We start from the raw sequence: 20,788 nt of genomic DNA, 5'->3' as shown, positions 1-20,788 counted from the left end.
CTGAGGGATGGGGCTGGGTCACCACTCTCAAATTCAGAGCTATTTGCAAGGACTGACCACGCATGGTATCAATATTATAGTTTTAACCATGGTTTGAGGATATACAGTGTTTGTTAAAAATTACATTGTTTACAAGCAATAGAGTAAAACAATCTCATATTTTGGGTTTTGATGGGGTACGGCAGTTGAACTGAGCTCATTAGGCATTCAAGTTATATTGGGTATACAGCACCATTCAAAAGTTTGGACACACCTACTCATTCCAGGGTTTTTCTTAATTGTTTTACTATTTTCTACATTGTAGAATAATAGTGAAGACATGAAATGACACACATGGAATTATGTAGCAACCAAAAAAGTGTTAAACAATTCAAAATCTATTTTTTTTATTTGATATTGTCCAAAGTAGCCACCCTTTACCTTGATGACAGCTTTTCACATTCTCTCAACTAGCTTCATGGGGTAGTCACCTGGAATGCATTTCAATTAACAGGTGTGCCTTGTTAAAAGTTCATTTGTGGAATTTATTTTCTTCTTACTGCTTTTGAACCAATCAGTTGTGTTGTGACAGGGTAGGGTGGTATACAGAAAATAGCCCTATTTGGTAAAAGACCAAGTCCATATTACGGCAAGAACAGCTCAAATAAGCAAAGAGAACCAACAGTCCATCATTACTTTAAGATATGAAGGTCAGTCAATTCTGAACATTTCAAGAACTTTTAAAATGTCTTAATGTGCAGTCGCATAAACCATAAAGCGCAATGATAAAACTGGCTCTCATGAGGACCGCCACAGGAAAGGAAGATCCAGAGTTACCTCTGCTAGAGGATAATTTCATTAGTTAACTGCACCTCAGTAACCGACACCTCTCCAAATCAACTGTTCAGAGGATACAGTGTGAATCAGGCCTTCATGGTCAAATTGCTGCAAAGAAACCACTAAAGGACACCAATAAGAAGAAGAGACTCGCTTGGGCCAAGAAACACCAGCAATGGACATTAGACCAGTGGAATCTGTCCTTCGGTCTGATGAGTCCAAATTTGAGATTTTTGGTTCCAACTGCCGGGTCTTTGTGAAACACAGAGTAGGTGAATGATCTCATGTGTGGTTCCCACCATGAAGTATGGAGGAGGTGTGATGGTGCTTTGCGGGTGACATGGTCTGTGATTTGTTTAGAATTGAAAGGCACACTTAACCAGCATGGCTACCACAGCATTCTGCAGCTATACACCATCCCATCTGGTTAGCGCTTAGTGGGACTATAATTTGTTTTTCAACAGGACAATGACCCAGTACACCTCCAGGCTGTGTAAGGGCTATTTGACCAAGGAAAGTGATGGAGTGCTGCATGAGATGACCTGGTCTTCAATCACCCAACCTAAACCCAATTGAGATGGTTTGGGAATTGTTGGACCGCATAATGAAGGAAAAGCAGCAAACAAGTGCTCAGCATCATTTTTATGTGGGAACTCCTTCAAGCTGGTTGAGAGAATGCCAAGAGCGTGCAAAGCTGTCATCAAGGCAAAGAGTGGCTACTGGTTACTACGTGATTCCATGTGTGTTATTTCATAGTTCTGATGTCTTCACTATTATTCTACAATGTAGAAAATAGTAAAATAAAGAAAAACCCTTGAATGAGTAGGTGTGTTCAAACTTGACTGGTACTGTATATCAATGGATATATATACACACACACACACACACACACACACACACACACACACACACACACTAATTATACATATTAATTTAAAAGTCCCAAAATTGATGGAGCAGTAATTAGTGATTTAATGTTGGTGTGATTACTTACTTATCGACAATAAACAGCAGTATAATAATGTACAATATTATATGACTATGTGTACAGTACGGTAAAAAAACAAACATATATTCCATCTCAAATGCCAGTGGCAATGAACCATGTTAAATTGTATTTTGTATGTTACAAGTACTGTCAACTACATCATTTCAATTAAAATACCACATCATAATATATGTTGGAATGTATCCATGGGACAAAGGACTTTCATTTAAGATGCTGTACATGTGTTGTATTCTTCAGTGCTCAAACATCTCAAAATGTAAACCATACGCCTTTCGGGAGTTATTTAATCCCATGACAGAGAAAGCATCCGGCAGCTTAGCTCCCACAGTTTCTGGGCCGTGTCATCGTCTGAAGCAGAGCTTGAGCAGTTGGCTGGTGCGCAGTCACTGTGGGCACACAGACAAGACGATCATGTATCCAACACCGTTTAATAGGAAATACTACATACAAATGCAACAATATTAGAAGAAATGACATGTATTGATTAAGCCGGAAGAATCACACTCATCGATGTATTCTTTCAAACTAAATATCCTGCATGTGCATATCGACTGAGTATACCTAACTTTAGGAATACCTTCCTATACTGAATAAAAGTATTTAAAAAACGCAACATGCATTTCAACAACATTTCATTGATTTTACTGAGTTACAGTTCATATAAGGAAATCAGTCAACTGAAATAAATAAATTAGGTTCTAATCTACAGATTTCACAAGACTTTGAATACAGATATTCATCTGTTGGTCGTAGATACCTTCAAAAAATAAAATAAAAATGGGCCTCAGGATCTCGTGATGATATTTTTGTGCAATCAAATTGCCATCGATAAAATATAATTATCTGATGTTACAGTCATCTCTGATGGTTAGAGTGTTTTCAACTTCCATGCAGTGAGCCTTTAAAGATTCACTGGACATCTGCGAGGCAGTGCTGAAGTTCAGCAGCACTCCATATTTGGTTTTCACCTGGTTGAGCGTTTCAAATCTCTCATCCATGGGTGTCCCAGCAGAGTCGATCACAATCTTGAAGTAGTAGTAGACTTCAAGGTTTTTCAGTGCCTCAGTCACTGGTTCGTCAGGAGCCTCATAGCTGAAATGCCTCTTCTCTTTTAGAACAGCCTTCACATTAATTTCTTCACAAAGGCTGTTGTCTGGGCCTCCGAGAATCCAGTTTCCCAGTATGTAGTGAGGGAGGCCTTTGCATTACATTCACTGCGATATCAGCAGAGGCGGATTGGAGGAGCTTGTTCACCTTGTTCGTCATTGTCAGTATCTCACACCATATGACACAGCAAATCAAGAAGCGGTAGGACCCAACTTCTTCTGCAAGTGCTTGTGCCTCCACTTTGGCCACAGGATCGTTGATCATCTGTCTGGCTTCCAGTAACGCCTCCCGAACCTCAGAAGCCCGATACCGGATTACATGAACACTTTGGAACCTACTCTCCCATCTTGTGTCACTCCATGACTTCACGGTGATGTTACCGCATTTCTTCAAAATAGTCCATCTTTGTGTGCCAGCTGAAAAAGCAGCGAAGAACTTTTGCACATGCCCAAAAAAAACAATTGCATCTTTTGAAGATTTGGCAGCATCTACAATTACAAGGTTTAGAGTAGGTGCTCCACATGAGACCAACATGGCACTGGGATGTTTTATCAGCAGTCTGGCTTGTACTCCTTGGTGCTTGCCCTTCATGATGGCCCCATTATCATAAGCTTGCCCTCTGCAATCTTCAAATGGAATATTCAGCTCGTTCAGCTATCTAAGATGACATTGGACATATTCAAGCCTGTTGTAAACTCAACATTCACCGAGCTGAGAAAGTGCTCCTTGATCTCTGGCTTTCCCTTTAAAAGCAACACTTCTCAGGATAGTGGACATTTGCTCCTGGTGACTAATGTCAGGTGTCCAGTCCAAGATAATGGAGAAGTACTTTGAGTCTCTTACTTGAGTCATTAATTGCTTCCAGAATCTTGTCACTCACAATCTGTATCAGCTCAATCTGTGTGCGCTTCCCAAGGTAATGAGCATGTGTCTCTCCATCTTTAATTTTGCTGAGACGGTCTTCCATAACAGGGTCAAATTTTGCCAGTAATTCAACCTCTTTTAGGAAGTTTCCATTATCTGGTTGGAAGAGTTTGTCTGATGAACCCCTGAACGCTAGGTTTCTTTCAGCCAGAGACTAGGTGATACTTAAACGTGTAAAAGGAAAAAAAATCCCGCCATCTCTTTCAGCCTCCAAAATTGTCATTTGTATCTGGTCAAGAGTCTGTCCCCGACTCACCATGCCAATTGCACGTGCAGCTGTGTAATGATCATGCGGTTTAGTCAGCTTCCTGATAACCCATCCACCTGTGGCATATCTTGGCAAAAGAGAAATGCTCATTAACAGAGTTGTAAACAAATTTGTTCACAAAGAGATAAGGTTTTTATGCGTATGGGAAATTGCTGGGTGTCTTATTTCACCTCATGAAACCAACACTTTACATGTTGCGTTTATATATTTGTTCAGTGTAATATTAAGTTCTCCCTCCTTTGCCCTCAGAACAACCGCAATTCATCAGGGCATGGACTCTACAACGTGTTGAAAGCGTTCCACAGGGATGCTGTATATTGCACAAATCTGGCCTTTATGGAAGAGTGGCAAGAAGAAAGCCATTTCTTAAAGATATCCATAAAAAGTGTCATTTAAAGTTTGCCACAAGCCACTTGGGAGACACACCAAACATGTGGAAGAAGGTGCTCTTGTCAGATGAAACCAAAATTGAACTTTTTGGCAACAATGCAAAACGTTATGTTTGGCGTAAAAGCAACACAGCTCATCACCCTGAACACACCATCCCCACTGTCAAACATGGTGGTGGCAGCATCATGGTTTGGGCCTGCTTTTCTTCAGCAGGGACAGGGAAGATGGTTAAAATTGATGGGAAGATGGATGGAGCCAAATACAGGACCATTCTGGAAGAAATCCTGATGGAGTCTGCAAAAGACCTGAGACTGGGACGGAGATTTGTCTTATATAATAATAATATATATAATAATATATAGATTTGCTAACTTCAAATTAATGACTCGGGACGTCGGGTTTGATAAGAAAGCTTCTTTTAGTAAGAATACTTGGTTACGTTACATTTAACAACAATGGTTTTGGTACAGAGCAATGCAGGTAAGATGCTGTCGGAAAGTCAGCTACAATCACCAAACACCTGCACATAATTGGCGTGTTATCACTCATTCCTCTCGCAAGGCATTCTGGGACTTGCAGTCTAAAAGCATAATTCAACACAACCCAATACAATTACATATGCAAATAAATCTAAAGAAATATCTTTACAGATACAGCTCAAAGAATAAACTTAAACATTAACTCTAACACATTAAAGTTACAACATCCTCCCCCCCGATGAACAATTATGTTCATCTAGATCTCTAGGCAGTATATCAACTGAATAGGTCTCCTCAACAAAGTCCCTGAAGCAGTACGAACTGAACATGATCTAACTAAGCCATCTCGGCCTGGAAACAGTTCCTCAATCTTTCCTAGTTTCCAGGTTTGTCTGGGTGTGTTATCTTCTCCAATGAGTACAACGTCACCCGCCTTCAGTGGGGTGGGCTGTGGTGTGTCACAGCGGTGTGCTGATTTTAGATCCAGCAAGTAGTCTCTTCGCCAACTGTTCCAGAAACTGGTCACAAGTCTCTGCCTGTACTTCCATTTGCGTGTCATTTCCCCCTTGTTTAACGTTGGGTGCTGAGTGTCAGCTGGAAATGCATCACCTTCTCATGGTGGTACTGTATCAGCATTTCTTAGTATCTGTACTTATTGGGTAGAACCCATGGATGCTGCTCTCTGAATGTGAAGTTGGACTGTTGCAGTCCTCCTCCTACACAGAGAAGTTCGTGTTCGTCCAGGAAAGGTTTCAGTTCTCTGATTTTACAGTCATTGTTTAGGCTTTTTCCTGCCTTCAGTAGTTTGATCTCCTGTCCGAAACTCTGTTGTTGTTTGACCTTAATCCAGTACTTTTCTGCATCGAACAGTTCGTCAGCAGTCAGTTCACCTTGCATCTTTATGGTTGTACGAGCATTGGCTATGAATCTCTTTATCCAGGCGGTGACTCTGAACACTCTTTTCAGTTTGCTGTACCTTTCAAGCTCCAACACAGTATTTTCTACCTCGGACATCATATATAGTATATAGTAATATATACATCAAATATTATTATTTGTCTTCCAACAAGACACTGATCCAAAGCAAAAACTACAATGGAATGGTTCAAAAATAAACATATCCAGGTGTTAGAATGGCCAAGTCAAAGTCCAGACCTGAATCCAATCGAGAATCTGAGGAAAGAACTGAAAACTGCTGTTTACAAATGCTCTCCATCCAACCTCACTGATCTCGAGCTGTTTTGCAAGGAGGAATGGGAAAAATTTCAGTCTCTCGATGTGCAAAACTGATAGAGACATACCCCAAGCGACTTACAGCTGTAATCGCAGCAAAAGGTGGCGCTACAAAGTATTAACTTAAGGGGGCTGAATAATTTTGCACGCCCAATTTTTCAGTTCTTGATTTGTTAAAAAAGTTTGAAATATCCAATAAATGTCATTCCACTTCATGATTGTGTCCCACTTGTTGTTGATTCTTCACAAAAATACAGTTTTATATCTTTATGTTTGAAGCCTGAAATGTGGCAAAAGGTCGCAAAGTTCAAGGGGGCAGAATACTTTCGCAAGGCACTGTATATACACATATACATATATATATAAAACACACACACACACCTGTAATATCCACCACTCTCGGTTTCCAGTTCAGGTGCCACAGCACAGTAGATAGTGGTCTGAGCTCCTTGCACGGATGTCTTGGTGAAGGGACTGATCATCCTCATGATAGCTGCCTGAGGTGCGCTCAGGTGCCGCCACAGATCAGTCTGAACCACGCCAGGGTGGAGGGAGTATGCTGTCACACCAGTGCCTGATAGAGGACAATTCAATTCAATACTTTTGACGAAAGGGTTGCAGCTTCAAACACCCTTCAGAAATCCTGTGGTAGCACTTTATTTTACAATAACAGATATGACCAGGCATTTGTTATGAATTTGCATGATAAAATGGTAATTATGCAGTAATAACATAATATTATTGTTTGATTCTTTGGAACTGCAAAGTAGTAGACAAACCCAAACCTTGTAGCTTCTTGGCAAGGGAGCGGGTGAAGAGGACGTTAGCTAGCTTGCTCTGGCTGTACGCTTTCTTCTTGTCATAGCCCTTCTCACTGTTGATGTCATCCAGGTTGATGGTGCCCCAGGAATGAGCCATGGAGGACACATTGATGATCCTGGCCGGGGTCGACCTTTTGATCAGGTCAACCAATAAGTGGGTCAACAGGAAGTGACCTAAGTGACAAGATGGAGTGCTTTGAAAGCATTTGATTGGTAGATTTGATGTTGATTAGTTGTATTGGATTCATGCATTTGAACTGTGGTTGTGCAAAAATCATATTCTGGTGATGGTCACCTTCAATCCAGTGTATTAGTTAGTATCACTTGTGATCTGACCTTTCATTACATCTCCTCTATATAACTTTAAAATGTGTCGACTGAACTTATAAGTCATAAGAAAGACAATAACTGAATTCATCATCGCACTTCCTTATGTTACTGGTGAGTTAGCTGACATCACAAAAAAAGATGTGTGCGCTTCCATGGGGCAGAAGTCAGCCTGTGGTGGTTCTGGATGCTAGCAAGAAACTGCCATGTGGGGAATCGTAAGTGGCTCGTTTCATCTTGTTCTTGACACCAAGTCTTGTTTTGAGGTGTTTTGACTGATTTCATGTCAATGTTAATATGGCCCCAAAATACGCTACAGTAGCTAGCTAACCAACAACTGTACCAATGTATTTGAGCGATAACAAGTGCTCATTGTGAAAATGTATTTATGTTTTCAATAAACATTGGAGACACAAAATAGCTTACATGTTGTAAACAATCTAAGCCAACCCAGTTCGTTGTTCCCCATTAGTTGCGGCTGCGTCTGTTTAGCTACTAAAAATACAACCTGTCTACAGCTGCACGGCTTCCTTGGACAGAGATTTACATAAAGCGTAAAACTGTAGTAAAACAATAATAGGAGATCAGTACGTACAAGTCACAACCTGTATGAAATGCTGTGTGGTATGGAACTTTGCTCATTTGCCTTTGGTGTGAATCACATGCATTCATCCATGTGGTTAATCATTAGTAAATGATACATTTATTTAGTGAGACGTCTGTCAAAATATAACCACATTTCTGTCCCCAAGAAAGTAAGCAGCTACATTGGCACTTCCTTATGGGAATGGGTAACGTTACTTGTACAGCCGTTTCGCAGTTAAACACTCATCTCATTTATCAATGATATCTTGTGCCCTTTTAGAATTATGTGAGGTCTGGCCAAAGGGGAATTTTATTCCACTTCCTTGTGCTACATAGTTTCACATACCCATGTGGTTGACGCCAATCTGCATTTCAAATCCATCAGCTGTTTTCCCATGCGGACAGACCATGACGCCAGCATTGTTGATGAGGATGTTGAGTTTCGTCTCCTCTACAGAAAAGAATATTAAACGTTTTAAACGTCTAACTGTTGGTCAGGAGTGCAAATGAATCAATCCATTAAGTTGTGATACAATCAAGCCTACATGTTGAAAAGAGCATCTGAGGTTTGCATTAAGAAGGTGGCTGTGGTAAAATAACAAGCAGTATAGGGTAAATCCATTCGAATTCAATCCCTTTTTAACAGCATTCCTTTTGGATTTTAACTAAATGTTCCATACATGTTTGTCCGTGGAAGTGGTCAGAAAGTGACTATTTGGACCAGAATTGCAAAAAGAGATAAAAAGGTGCTCAAAGTTGATCCATTTTGCATTCCCCACAATACCATGAGACACCCATGACCACTGGAAACGAGAAATGATTTGAGTTTGAGATCATTTAAAAGCTTAGCGTTGTCAAACTATTTTATATCTTGAAGAAAAATGTTCACACAAATTGACATCTAAAAACAAATAAACTCAGATATTTTTTGTATTCGCATATGTTGTAGCTTCGACCCTATTTCACATCTGAGGCTTTTGTGTTGTGCCCCGCCATCAGTTGAGACCCAAAACAAACACAGGGTGGGTGTCATTTCCATCATATAAATATAATTCATAGAATAGACCTATACATTCAGACCACTGTAATATAGCTGGTGCACCATTGAAAATGTACATTAAATTGACATTTTAACTTCTAAGTACTGCCACAAAGATGACCGCCGGTCCACCCACTGTCGAAAGGCAACTTAAAATGGTCATGTCTATTCTATTATCTATATTTCAATAGGTTTCTTATTGAGGATATACAGTATAAGTTAAAACAGATATTCCCATTCAGGTCAACATTCTCTTCCAACCATCATTGTCAAATCAAATTTTATTTGTCACATACAAGTATTTAGCAGATGTTATTGCGGGTGTAGCGAAATACTTGTGTTTCTAGCTCCAACAGTGCAGTAATAGCTAACAAGTAATATCTAACAATACCCACAATCTAAGTAAAGGAATTAAGAATATATAAATATTTAGATGAGCGCCATAGACTAAGATACAGTAGAATAGGACAGAATACAGTATATATGAGATGAGTAATGCAAAATATGTAAACATTATTATAAAAGTGACTAGTGTTCCAATTATGAAAAGTGGCCAGTGTTTTCAAGTCTATGTACAGGGCAGCAGCCTCTCATGTGCTAGTGATGGCTATTTAACAGTCTGATGGCCTTGAGATTGAAAATTAGCTTCTGTCTCTCGGTCCCAGCTTTGATGCACCTGTACTGACCGCGCTTTCTGGATGATAGCAGGGTGAACAGGCAGTGGCTCAGGTGGTTGTTGTCCTTGATTATATTTTTGGCCTTCATGTGACATTAGGTACTGTAGGTGTCCTGGAGGGCAGGTAGTTTGCCCCCGGTGATGCGTTGTGCAGATCGCACCACCCTATGGAGAGCCCTGCGGTTGTGGGAGGTGCAGTTGCCGTACCAGGCTCTGATACAGCCCGACAGGAGGCTCTCAATTGTGCATCTGTAAAAGTTGAGGGTTTTCGGTGCCGAGCCAAATTTCTTCTGCCTCCTAAGGTTGAAGAGGCGCTGTTGCACCTTCTTCGCCACACTGTCTGTGTGGGTGGACCATTTTAGTTTGTCAGTGATGTGTACGCCAAGGAACTTGAAGCTTTCCACCTTCTCCACTGCATTCCTGCCAATGTTGATAGGGGGATGCGCCCTCTGCTGTTTCCTGAAGTCCACGATCAGCTTCTTTGTTTTGTTGATGTTGGGTGAGAGGTTATTTTCCTTGTACTATACTCCCAGGGCCCTCACCTCCTCCCTTTAGGCGGTCTCGTCATTGTTGGTAATCAGGCCTACTACTATTGCGTCGTCTGAAAACTTGATGATTGAGTTTGAGGCGTGCGTGGCCACGCAGTCAATGGTGAACAGGGAGTACAGGAGGGGGCTGAGCAAGCATCCTTGTGGGGCCCCAGTGTTGAGGATCAGCGAAGTGGAGATGTTGTTTCCTACCTTCACCACCTGGGGGGCGGCCCGTCAGGAAGTCCAGGACCCAGTTGCACAGGACAGGGTTCAGACCCAGGGCATCGAGCTTAATGATGACGTTAGAGGGTACTATGGTGTTGAATGCTGAGCTATAGTCAATGAACAGCATTCTTACATATGTATGATGGGATAGAGCAGTGTGCCGTGCTATGGCGATGCATCGTCTGTGGATCTGTTGGGGCAGTAAGCAAATTGAAGTGGGTCTATAGTGACAGGTAGGGCAGAGGTGATATGATCCTTGAATAGCCTCTCAAAGCACTTCATGATGACAGAAGTGAGTGCTACGGGGCGATAGTCATTTAGTTCAGTTACCTTTGCTTTCTTGGGTACAGGAACAATGGTGGACATCTTGAAATGTTTGGGGACAACAGACTGGGATAGGGAAAGATTGAAAATGTCCATAAACACTCCAGCCAGCTGGTCTGCGCATGCTCGGAGGACGTGGCTAGGGATGCCGTCTGGGCCGGCATCCGTGCGAGGGTTAACACACTTAAATGTCTTACTCACGTCGGCCACAGACAAGGAGAGCCCACAGTCCTTTGAAGCGGGCTGCGTCAGTGGCCCTGTGTTCTCCTCATAGCGGGCGTTAGCTTGTCCGGAAGCAAGACATCAGTGTCTGTGACGTGGCTAGTTTTCCCTTTGTAGTCAGTGATTGTCTGGAGGTCTTGCCACATACATCTTGTGTCTGAGCCGTTGAACTACGACTCCACTCTGTCTCTATACTGGGGTTTTTCCTGTTTGAGTGCCTTGTATTCGGCCCAAATTCCCAGTCACCTTGCCATGGTTAAATTCGATGGTTCGCACATTCAGGTTTGAACTAATGTTGCCATCTATCCACGGTTTCTGGTTAGGGTAGGTTTTGATAGTCAGTGGGTATAACATCTCCTATACACATCCAGATAAACTCAGTCACGTATCAGTATATTCGTCTATGTTGTTCTCGTAAGTTACCCGGAACACATCCCAGTCGCGTGATCAAAACAATCTTGAAGCATGGATTCCAATTGGTCAGACCAGTGTTTAATTGTGGTACCATTTGAAAGTTTAAAATGTAGTAAAATGGGAATTGCATTTTTTTTCTGTCAAAACATGACACTCACACTTTATTCAAGAGCATGTTGTGTCTCAACCTATGGCAGGCACAACACACACACCTTCATGTAAAATAGGGTCTAAACTACAACATATGCAAATAATATATATATATATTTTTTAAATAAGTTTGTATAAATCTGAGTTTACACATTTTTAGATAAAGAATTACTATTTAGATTAAAAACATTTTTTTCCCAGAAATAATTAAATAGTTTGACAACCCTTGTTTGTAAGCTTTTAAATGATATGAATCTGAACTGTTTATATTTTCTAGTGATGAAGAAATGGATGTGTCATGCATGGTATGGTGGGGTATGCAAAATGGGTCAACTTTGAAAACCTTTCTCTTGTGAATCTTGTCATTCAGGTCCAAAAAGTCACTTTCTGAGCACTTCTACAATGGGCAAATATGTATGGAAGGTTTTTGTTCAAATCAAAAGGGGTGCTGTCAAAAAAAGTGGAATGAATTCAAATGCATTTTCCCTATAGAGATTCCATGTGGAGTAACTAAGCAACTGAAAAAAGTTTCAAGTCATGTCTTATTCTCCCTTACCCTTGTTAATGGTCTCTGCAAACTCGCGGATGGACTTGGTGTCTGACAAATCAAGCTTCTTGATGACAACATTTTGGCTACCAGAGCCTTCTAGGACTTCTTTCAGGGCCCCCTCAGCTTTCTCCATGTCTCTGCAGGCCATGATTATCCTGGCCCCTATGAAGAAATTGTGGGGGGAATATTATTAGATTATTTCAGCTCAATCAGAATTCAACTCAGGATGTCAATCATACAGGCTTTTCTGTAGGATATTGGACAGAACATTCAGATCTACATTAAAAAATATATATATTAGAAAATGTAAGAATCTCACAAATAACAAATAACCATTAGCAACCCCTGCTGGACAGTCACACACACCAACAAGCCTGTCTGGCATAAGATGCTACCCAGTGGTGTATTGCTATTTTTTAGGTGATTTTATTAATAATTTAAAAAGTAAATGTGTCATAATTTCCTCAAAGTTTGTACCGACAGATGTATCCAATTGAATAGCATATCATTATAGAATATGCATAAAATGCATCCTCTGCCCACACATACCTCAATCAGTTTCATGGGAATAAGCATTTATATATTCTTGAATTACTATTTTACGAGTGAATTAGAGGAGATGGTGTTGAACTATTAGCCTTTCTTGTATTTTGTTTCAATCAAAGCATAGTCCATTTGGAAAGTGTTCAGACCCCTTGACTTTTTCACGTTACAGCCTTATTCTAAAATGGATGACAATTGTATTTTCCCCTCATCAAGCTAAAACACAATACCCCATGATGACAAAGCAAAAACAGGTTTACATTTTTTAGCAAATGTATATATATATATATATATATATATATATATATATATATCATATTTACATAAGTATTCAGACCCTTTACTCAGTACTTTGTTGAAGCATCTTCAGCAGCGATTTCAGCTTTGAGTCTTCTTGGGTATGATGCTACAAGCTTGGCATGCCTGTATTTGGGGAGTTTCTCCCATTCTTCTCTGCAGATCCTCAAGTTCTGTCAGGTTGGACGGGGAGCGTCGCGGCACAACTATTTCCAGGTCTCTCCAGAGATGTTCGATCGGGTTCAAGTCCGGACTCTGGCTGGACCACTCAAGGACATTCAGCAACTTGTCCCGAAGCCACTCCTGCGTTGTCTTGGCTGTGTTTTCTTAGGGTCAATGTCCTGTTGGTAGGTGAACCTTCGCCCCAGTCTGAGGTCCTGAGCACTCTAGAGAAGGTTTTCATGGAGCTCTGTACTTTGCTCCCTTCATCTTTCCCTCAATCCTGACTAGTCTCACAGTCCCTGCCTCAGAAAAACATCCCCACAGCATGATGCTGCCAACACTATGCTTCACCGTAGAGATGGTGCCAGGTTTCCTCCATATGTGATGCTTGGCATTCAGGCCAAATAGTTCAATCTTGGTTTCATCTGACCAGAGAACCTGGTTTCTCATGGTCTGAGACTTTAGGTGCCTTTTGGCAAACTCCAAGCGGGCTTGTGCCTTTTACTGAGGAGTGGCTTCCGCCTGGCCACTACCATAAAGTCCTGATTGGTGGAATGCTGCAGAGATGGTTGTCCGTCCTTCTGGAAAGTTCTCCCATCTCCACAGAGGAACTCTGAATACTTTACGAATGCACTGAATATCCTGCCTAGTGGCTCTGAGCTGTCTGTTTAAACTACCAGCACACAGCTCAGACACCCATGCATACCCCACAACAGGCACATGAGAAAACTATTCAGCTTCAGCTAATCATCCTAAAATCTCATTAGAAACAAGGAGGAGTTTTTGGTGTAACAGTAATGTTACAGGCTTACTATGCCATGGTATTTGGTTCTGTTATGTAAAATGCTAATGAATCATTATGTGATCGTGCAAGATATTGATTCAGCTTTAATCTAATTTTACTAAATGATCACCATAGTTAGAAGTGGTCATTTATTTGTAATAATAATGATCTTCTATTTGTAATAATAATAATTGATGAGTATGACTATTAGGCGTAGGCAACAGATCATTAGTCATTTTAAGCGATTGGAGGCCCCTTCCTGGAGCTGAAAGGAAGTGAACATAAATCATTGCGCTTATTTCTTTCTCCCCTTACCCATCTGTCTATCGCCTCCTTTGAATTTCATGCTGTCACAGTTACCAGCCCTTTCAAGCTTAACATCCTTATCATTTATCGCCCTCCAGGTCCCCTCGGAGAGTTCATCAATGAGCTTGATGCCTTGATAAGCTCCTTTCCTGAGGACGGCTCACCTCTCACAGTTCTGGGCGACTTTAACCTCCCCACGTCTACCTTTGACTCATTCCTCTCTGCCTCCTTCTTTCCACTCCTCTCCTCTTTTGACCTCACCCTCTCACCTTCCCCCCCTACTCACAAGGCAGGCAATACGCTCGACCTCATCTTTACTAGATGCTGTTCTTCCACTAACCTCATTGCAACTCCCCTCCAAGTCTCCGACCACTACCTTGTATCCTTTTCCCTCTCGCTCTCATCCAACACTTCCCACACTGCCCCTACTCGGATGGTATCGCGCCGTCCCAACCTTCGCTCCCTCTCCCCGCTACTCTCTCCTCTTCCATCCTATCATCTCTTCCCTCTGCTCAAACCTTCTCCAACCTATCTCCTGATTCTGCCTCCTCAACCCTCCTCTCCTCCCTTTCTGCATCCTTTGACTCTCTATGTCCCCTATCTTCCAGGCCGGCTCGGTCCTCCCCTCCCGCTCCGTGGCTTGACGACTCAATGCGAGCTCACAGAACAGGGCTCCGGAAGGCCGAGCGGAAATGGAGGAAAACTCGCCTCCCTGCGGACCTGGCATCCTTTCACTCCCTCCTCTCTACATTTTCCTCCTCTGTCTCTGCTGCTAAAGCCACTTTCTACCACTCTAAATTCCAAGCATCTGCCTCTAACCCTAGGAAGCTCTTTGCCACATTCTCCTCCCTCCTGAATCCTCCTCCCCCCCCCCCTCCTCCCTCTCTGCAGATGACTTCGTCAACCATTTTGAAAAGAAGATCGACGACATCCGATCCTCGTTTGCTAAGTCAAACAACACCGCTGGTTCTGCTCACACTGCCCTACCCTGTGCTCTGACCTCTTTCTCCCCTCTCTTTCCAGATGAAATCTCGCGTCTTGTGACGGCCGGCCGCCCAACAACCTGCCCGCTCGACCCTATCCCCTCCTCTCTTCTCCAGACCATTTCCGGAGACCTTCTCCCTTACCTCACCTCGCTCATCAACTTATCCCTGACCGCTGGCTACGTCCCTTCCGTCTTCAAGAGAGCGAGAGTTGCACCCCTTCTGAAAAAACCTACACTCGATCCCTCCGATGTCAACAACTACAGACCAGTATCCCTTCTTTCTTTTCTCTCCAAAACTCTTGAACGTGCCGTCCTTGGTCAGCTCTCCCGCTATCTCTCTCAGAATGACCTTCTTGATCCAAATCAGTCAGGTTTCAAGACTAGTCATTCAACTGAGACTGCTCTTCTCTGTATCACGGAGGCGCTCCGCACCGCTAAAGCTAACTCTCTCTCCTCTGCTCTCATCCTTCTAGACCTATCGGCTGCCTTCGATACTGTGAACCATCAGATCCTCCTCTCCACCCTCTCCGAGTTGGGCATCTCCGGCCCGGCCCACGCTTGGATTGCGTCCTACCTGACAGGTCGCTCCTACCAGGTGGCGTGGCGAGAATCTGTCTCCTCACCACGCGCTCTCACCACTGGTGTCCCCCAGGGCTCTGTTCTAGGCCCTCTCCTATTCTCGCTATACACCAAGTCACTTGGCTCTGTCATAACCTCACATGGTCTCTCCTATCATTGCTATGCAGACGACACACAATTAATCTTCTCCTTTCCCCCTTCTGATGACCAGGTGGCGAATCGCATCTCTGCATGTCTGGCAGACATATCAGTGTGGATGACGGATCACCACCTCAAGCTGAACTTCGGCAAGACGGAGCTGCTCTTCCTCCCGGGAAGGACTGCCCGTTCCATGATCTCGCCATCACGGTTGACAACTCCATTGTGTCCTCCTCCCAGAGCGCTAAGAACCTTGGCGTGATCCTGGACAACAAACTGTCGTTCTCAACTAACATCAAGGCGGTGGCCCGTTCCTGTAGGTTCATGCTCTACAACATCCGCAGAGTACGACCCTGCCTCACACAGGAAGCGGCGCAGGTCCTAATCCAGGCACTTGTCATCTCCCGTCTGGATTACTGCAACTCGCTGTTGGCTGGGCTCCCTGCCTGTGCCATTAAACCCCTACAACTCATCCAGAACGCCGCAGCCCGTCTAGTGTTCAACCTTCCCAAGTTCTCTCACGTCACCCCGCTCCTCCGCTCTCTCCACTGGCTTCCAGTTGAAGCTCGCATCCGCTACAAGACCATGGTGCTTGCCTACGGAGCTGTGAGGGGAACGGCACCTCAGTACCTCCAGGCTCTGATCAGGCCCTACACCCAAATAAGGGCACTGCGTTCATCCACCTCTGGCCTGCTCGCCTCCCTACCACTGAGGAAGTACAGTTCCCGCTCAGCTCAGTCAAAACTGTTCGCTGCTCTGGCTCCCCAATGGTGGAACAAACTCCCTCACGACGCCAGGACAGCGGAGTCAATCACCACCTTCCGGAGACACTTGAAACCCCACCTCTTTAAGGAATACCTAGGATAGGATAAAGTAATCCTTCTCACCCCCCCCTTAAAATATTTAGATGCACTATTGTAAAGTGGTTGTTCCACTGGATGTCATAAGGTGAATGCACCAATTTGTAAGTCGCTCTGGATAAGAGCGTCTGCTAAATGACTTAAATGTAAATGTAAAATGTAATACACCAGAGAGAAGACAGGGAAGAAACCACCATCTACCTACTACACAGATGTATTTAGTTTGTCATCCTATAGTTTTTCATGAAATTTTGGTAATTAATATAATTGATTTACAATGAATAATTTTGCAGAAATAGTTTTACCAGCTCCGCTCCTCCGCGCTCCAGCAGCATATACTACTACTACTACTGCGTGTTGTATTATGATTACATAGAAGCTTCAGCAAATTGATGAGAATCCATAATACAACTGATTCTACAAATGGCAAACTATGATCAGTTGATCATGTGTTTCACTGCTTGGCATCCATGAGCAAATATGGGCTCCAAAGTGTTTTTGACTAGGAAGCGAGGAGAGAGGATTTGAGGAATCAAGAAAAGACCAATTGAGAAATAGCCCAAGACACATTCAACAGATCATGGTGAAACATCTTGCATAACTGTTACAACACATGCCTGTATGGAAACGTCATCATGGATTACTGTAGGTCTACCTCTCTTTGCCAGGTCCAGCGCTGTCTCTTTGCCAATACCAGTGTTGGCTCCAGTTATGAGCACTGTTTTGCCATCAAGTCGGTCTGTGGATGACCATGTTCTCCGGAAGAGATATCTAAAACATTGAGGGAAATCACTTTTTTCCCTCTGCAATGACTCAGTAGGCCATAGGGTGTGGACCCCTGATAATTTAAAAAAGTGCGGAACAACTCTACCTACAAGGATAACGAATTTAAATGGAAAGACCATTTTCCAACCACTGTTGAACTAACATTAGAGAAATATAAACGTAATTATCCACACAAATGCCAACAAGCCAGGCTATGGCAGTTTTGATAACATAAGTAACGTTATACACAAATATTATCCACAACATAAGCAGCTCAGTGATTATACTATACGTACTTCTTGATCGGGTACAATTCGTTGTGAAATAGATACAAGTTAGTACATTTGCCTATGCCGGAACAACATGTAAATAATTGCCGCTATACTCACCCAAACGGCATTTCGAAACAGAGCTACAAATGATGGTACTGAAATAATTCCGAACTCTTAATCCTCAATTGATTCGCCTATATTGAAATCAATGCATCCAATATTTCGTATCTGATTTACAGCCAAGCTTCGACAGCATGTCAAAAGTAAAATTCTACTCATTAGCAGATAACTTTGATGAATGCGGAAGCAGACGTTTCATTGGCTGTCACTGTGTCACACGGGTGATTTTAGCCAATACAACCGTTGCAGGGAAATAAAATACTTGGATTTTGACGAGACATGAGGCAATTCTGATACCTGGCCACAAGAAACAACAAGAAGAAGAAGAGTATAATACACTTTTTTTAATAGAAATAATATATATATTTTTTTAGATAAAGGTAAATTTTCTACCAAACATTTGTTGTATTTATATTTATATTTAAAATGGATCCCCATTAGCCAAGGCAGCAGCTGCTCTTCCTGGGGTCCAGCAAAAATTAAGGCAGATATCATTTTTACAACATATACATTTCACAACACATTAAGTATGTGCCCACATGCCAATACTCTACTATCACATATCTACAACATAAAATCTATGTGTACCTGTGTGTATAGTGCATATGTTATTGTGTGTGCGTGCGTGTGTCTGTGATTGTCTCTTCACAGTCCCCACTGTTCCATAAGGTGTATTTCATCAGTTTTTTAAATATGATTCTACGGTTTGCATGAGTTGATGTGGAATAGAGTTCCATGTAGTCATGGCTCTATGTAGTAATGTGCGCCTCCCATAACCTGTTCTGGACTTGGGGACTGTGAAGAGACCTCAGGTGGCATGTCTTGTGGGTTATGCATGGGTGTCTGAGCTGTGTGCTAGTAGTTTAGATAGACAGCTCAGTGCATTCCATATGTCAAGACTTCTCAGAAATACAAGTAGTGATGCAATCAATCTCTTCTCTACTTTGAGCCAGGAGAGATTGACATGCATATTATTAATGTTAGCTCTCTGTGTACATTTAAGGGCCAGCCGTGCTGCCCTGTTCTGGGCCAATTATGATTTTCCTAAGTCCCTCTTTGTGGCATCTGACCACACGACTGGACAGTAGTCCAGGTGCAATAAAACTAGGGCCTGTAGGACCTGCCTTGTAGATAGTGTTGTTAAGAAGGCAAAGCTGCGCTTTATAACGGACAGACCTCTCCACACCTTAGATACTGTTGCATCAATATGTTTTGACCATGACAGTTTGTGATCCAGGGTTACTCCAAGCAGTTTAGTTTCCTAATCTTCCTTCATTAATTGTGCCTGCTCCATTAATCAAAATTTATGTTTTTATAGTAGTGTAGTAATTGGATTAATAAATAGGCCTACGCATGTGACAGTAGATTAAATACATATGCTTCGTGTAGGGATGAGGGAAATTAGCTTTAGAAGAATCAACAATGGTATTGTTTCATTGGCTCATAGCTAAGCGACTTAACTCCAAGTTAGAGATATATAACTTAGAGACCGTATATAAGTCCCTTAACAAGTTGGCTCGATGATGCTACCTGTTTGGACTGTTAGCATGCTACCAATGATGAAGTAGTATATCCTTGTGATATATCAGTTATTTAAGCCAATATTTCCTAATGTCTGACTTTTAAAAAGAGTGGGATGAAAGTGCTCAGACATTTCTCATGAGATCACATCGTGTCTTTGGTGATGTAGGCCAACGCCTATCTGTAAAGTTACATGCAAATGTATGTAAATGAAATGCACGAGTAGCTTTAATTCATAGTCAAGCATAATTGGGCAAATTCAGGTTGAAGAACTTATTGAAGATATTGACTGATTAAACCTACTTAATCTTTGCACTGCGTGTCCATTAATGCCCACTAGATGGAGTACTTCAATCAATAAAACCTTATTTTGCCTTTCAAATCAAATCAAATTTGTTATTAGTCACATACACATATTTAGCAGATGTTATTGCGGGTGTAGCGAATTGCTTGTGTTCATAGCTCCAACAGTGCAGTAATATCTAACAATTCACAACTAAACACACATTCTAAAAGTAAAATCATGAGATTAAGAAATATATAAATATTAGGATGAGCAATGTAGGAGTGGCATTGACTAAAATACAGTAGAAAATAATACAGTATATACATATGAAATGAGTAAAGCAGTATGTAAACATTATTAAAGTGACTAGTGTTCCAATATCATTATTATTCCAGAGGGTCTTTCACTTGTTATTACTTTTTTAGCTGTAAAAATGGCTAAACACCACCTTAATTCATGTGCAAGTTGTTGAGGAAGAGAAAAATAGTTAATGCAATTCTGATGAAAAGCTGGTCTGGTAGGAAATTGAAAACATTTCAACATGTGAAATGGGGTAAAGCACGGCGATGAAAACATGGGGCTTCATTTGATCTTCATGCTGACTTAGGTAGAGGACAATAGCAATGGATTATGGACAGGACAGTCACACTAGCTGTGCCAATCATTGCTTTAAGCCTATGGCCATGCTTTCTTGGCATCATATGCCTCTTGTCCTACAGTATGTGTGGTTCATTGACTAAATAGAGGTTTGGATTCTCTCCAGTGCACGCAGCCAGTATGGGCATGGGCGTGATGGTGGGTTTTTGGAAAGGTGCAGAGACCACTGCTGTGGATATCCCAATCTCTGACACACAGTTTGTGGAAATGTATCCTCTGAGGTTTGTCCATTTTGGGCTCCAATCGCTGTATAAAATGTGTAAGCAATTTTCTGCATCTAAAGCAGCTTGATTGGGAGCCATGTTTTCAGTCACTGTTGCTACTGTGACTGTTTTTCAAGGGCGTTTGAATAATCCGACTGTATGTGTGAGAGTTTTAACGTGTTTCACAAGTCACCTTTTCTACCCGACTTGAAGTTTGAGTT

The 20,788-nt window shown here is 42.1% G+C and overlaps 1 protein-coding gene across 2 annotated transcripts; it reads right to left on the bottom strand.

Moving 5' to 3' along the window:
* Nucleotides 1–1,667: 1,667 nt before the first annotated feature.
* LOC124039686 (retinol dehydrogenase 12-like) lies at nucleotides 1,668–18,075 on the bottom strand. Of its 2 annotated transcripts, XM_046355915.1 has the most exons (8): nucleotides 17,898–18,075; nucleotides 17,399–17,514; nucleotides 12,096–12,251; nucleotides 8,306–8,410; nucleotides 7,012–7,221; nucleotides 6,608–6,800; nucleotides 4,113–4,191; nucleotides 1,668–2,211 (listed from the first exon to the last, which is right to left on the bottom strand). In XM_046355915.1, exons 1-8 carry the CDS (start codon nucleotides 17,906–17,908, stop codon nucleotides 2,209–2,211), a joined length of 873 nt encoding a protein of 290 aa, XP_046211871.1. In that variant the 5' UTR covers nucleotides 17,909–18,075; the 3' UTR covers nucleotides 1,668–2,208. The 2 variants fall into 2 exon arrangements, with proteins under 2 accessions (XP_046211871.1, XP_046211870.1); XM_046355914.1 differs by lacking the exon at nucleotides 4,113–4,191 and having other exon boundaries at nucleotides 17,898–18,074.
* Nucleotides 18,076–20,788: the final 2,713 nt, after the last annotated feature.

The sequence above is a fragment of the Oncorhynchus gorbuscha genome, linkage group LG07, assembly GCF_021184085.1.
Source record: "Oncorhynchus gorbuscha isolate QuinsamMale2020 ecotype Even-year linkage group LG07, OgorEven_v1.0, whole genome shotgun sequence".
In the NCBI taxonomy this organism is placed as follows: domain Eukaryota; kingdom Metazoa; phylum Chordata; class Actinopteri; order Salmoniformes; family Salmonidae; genus Oncorhynchus; species Oncorhynchus gorbuscha.
The sequence above is the reverse complement of the archived record's forward strand: the minus strand, read 5'-3'. Positions and strand labels throughout refer to the sequence as shown.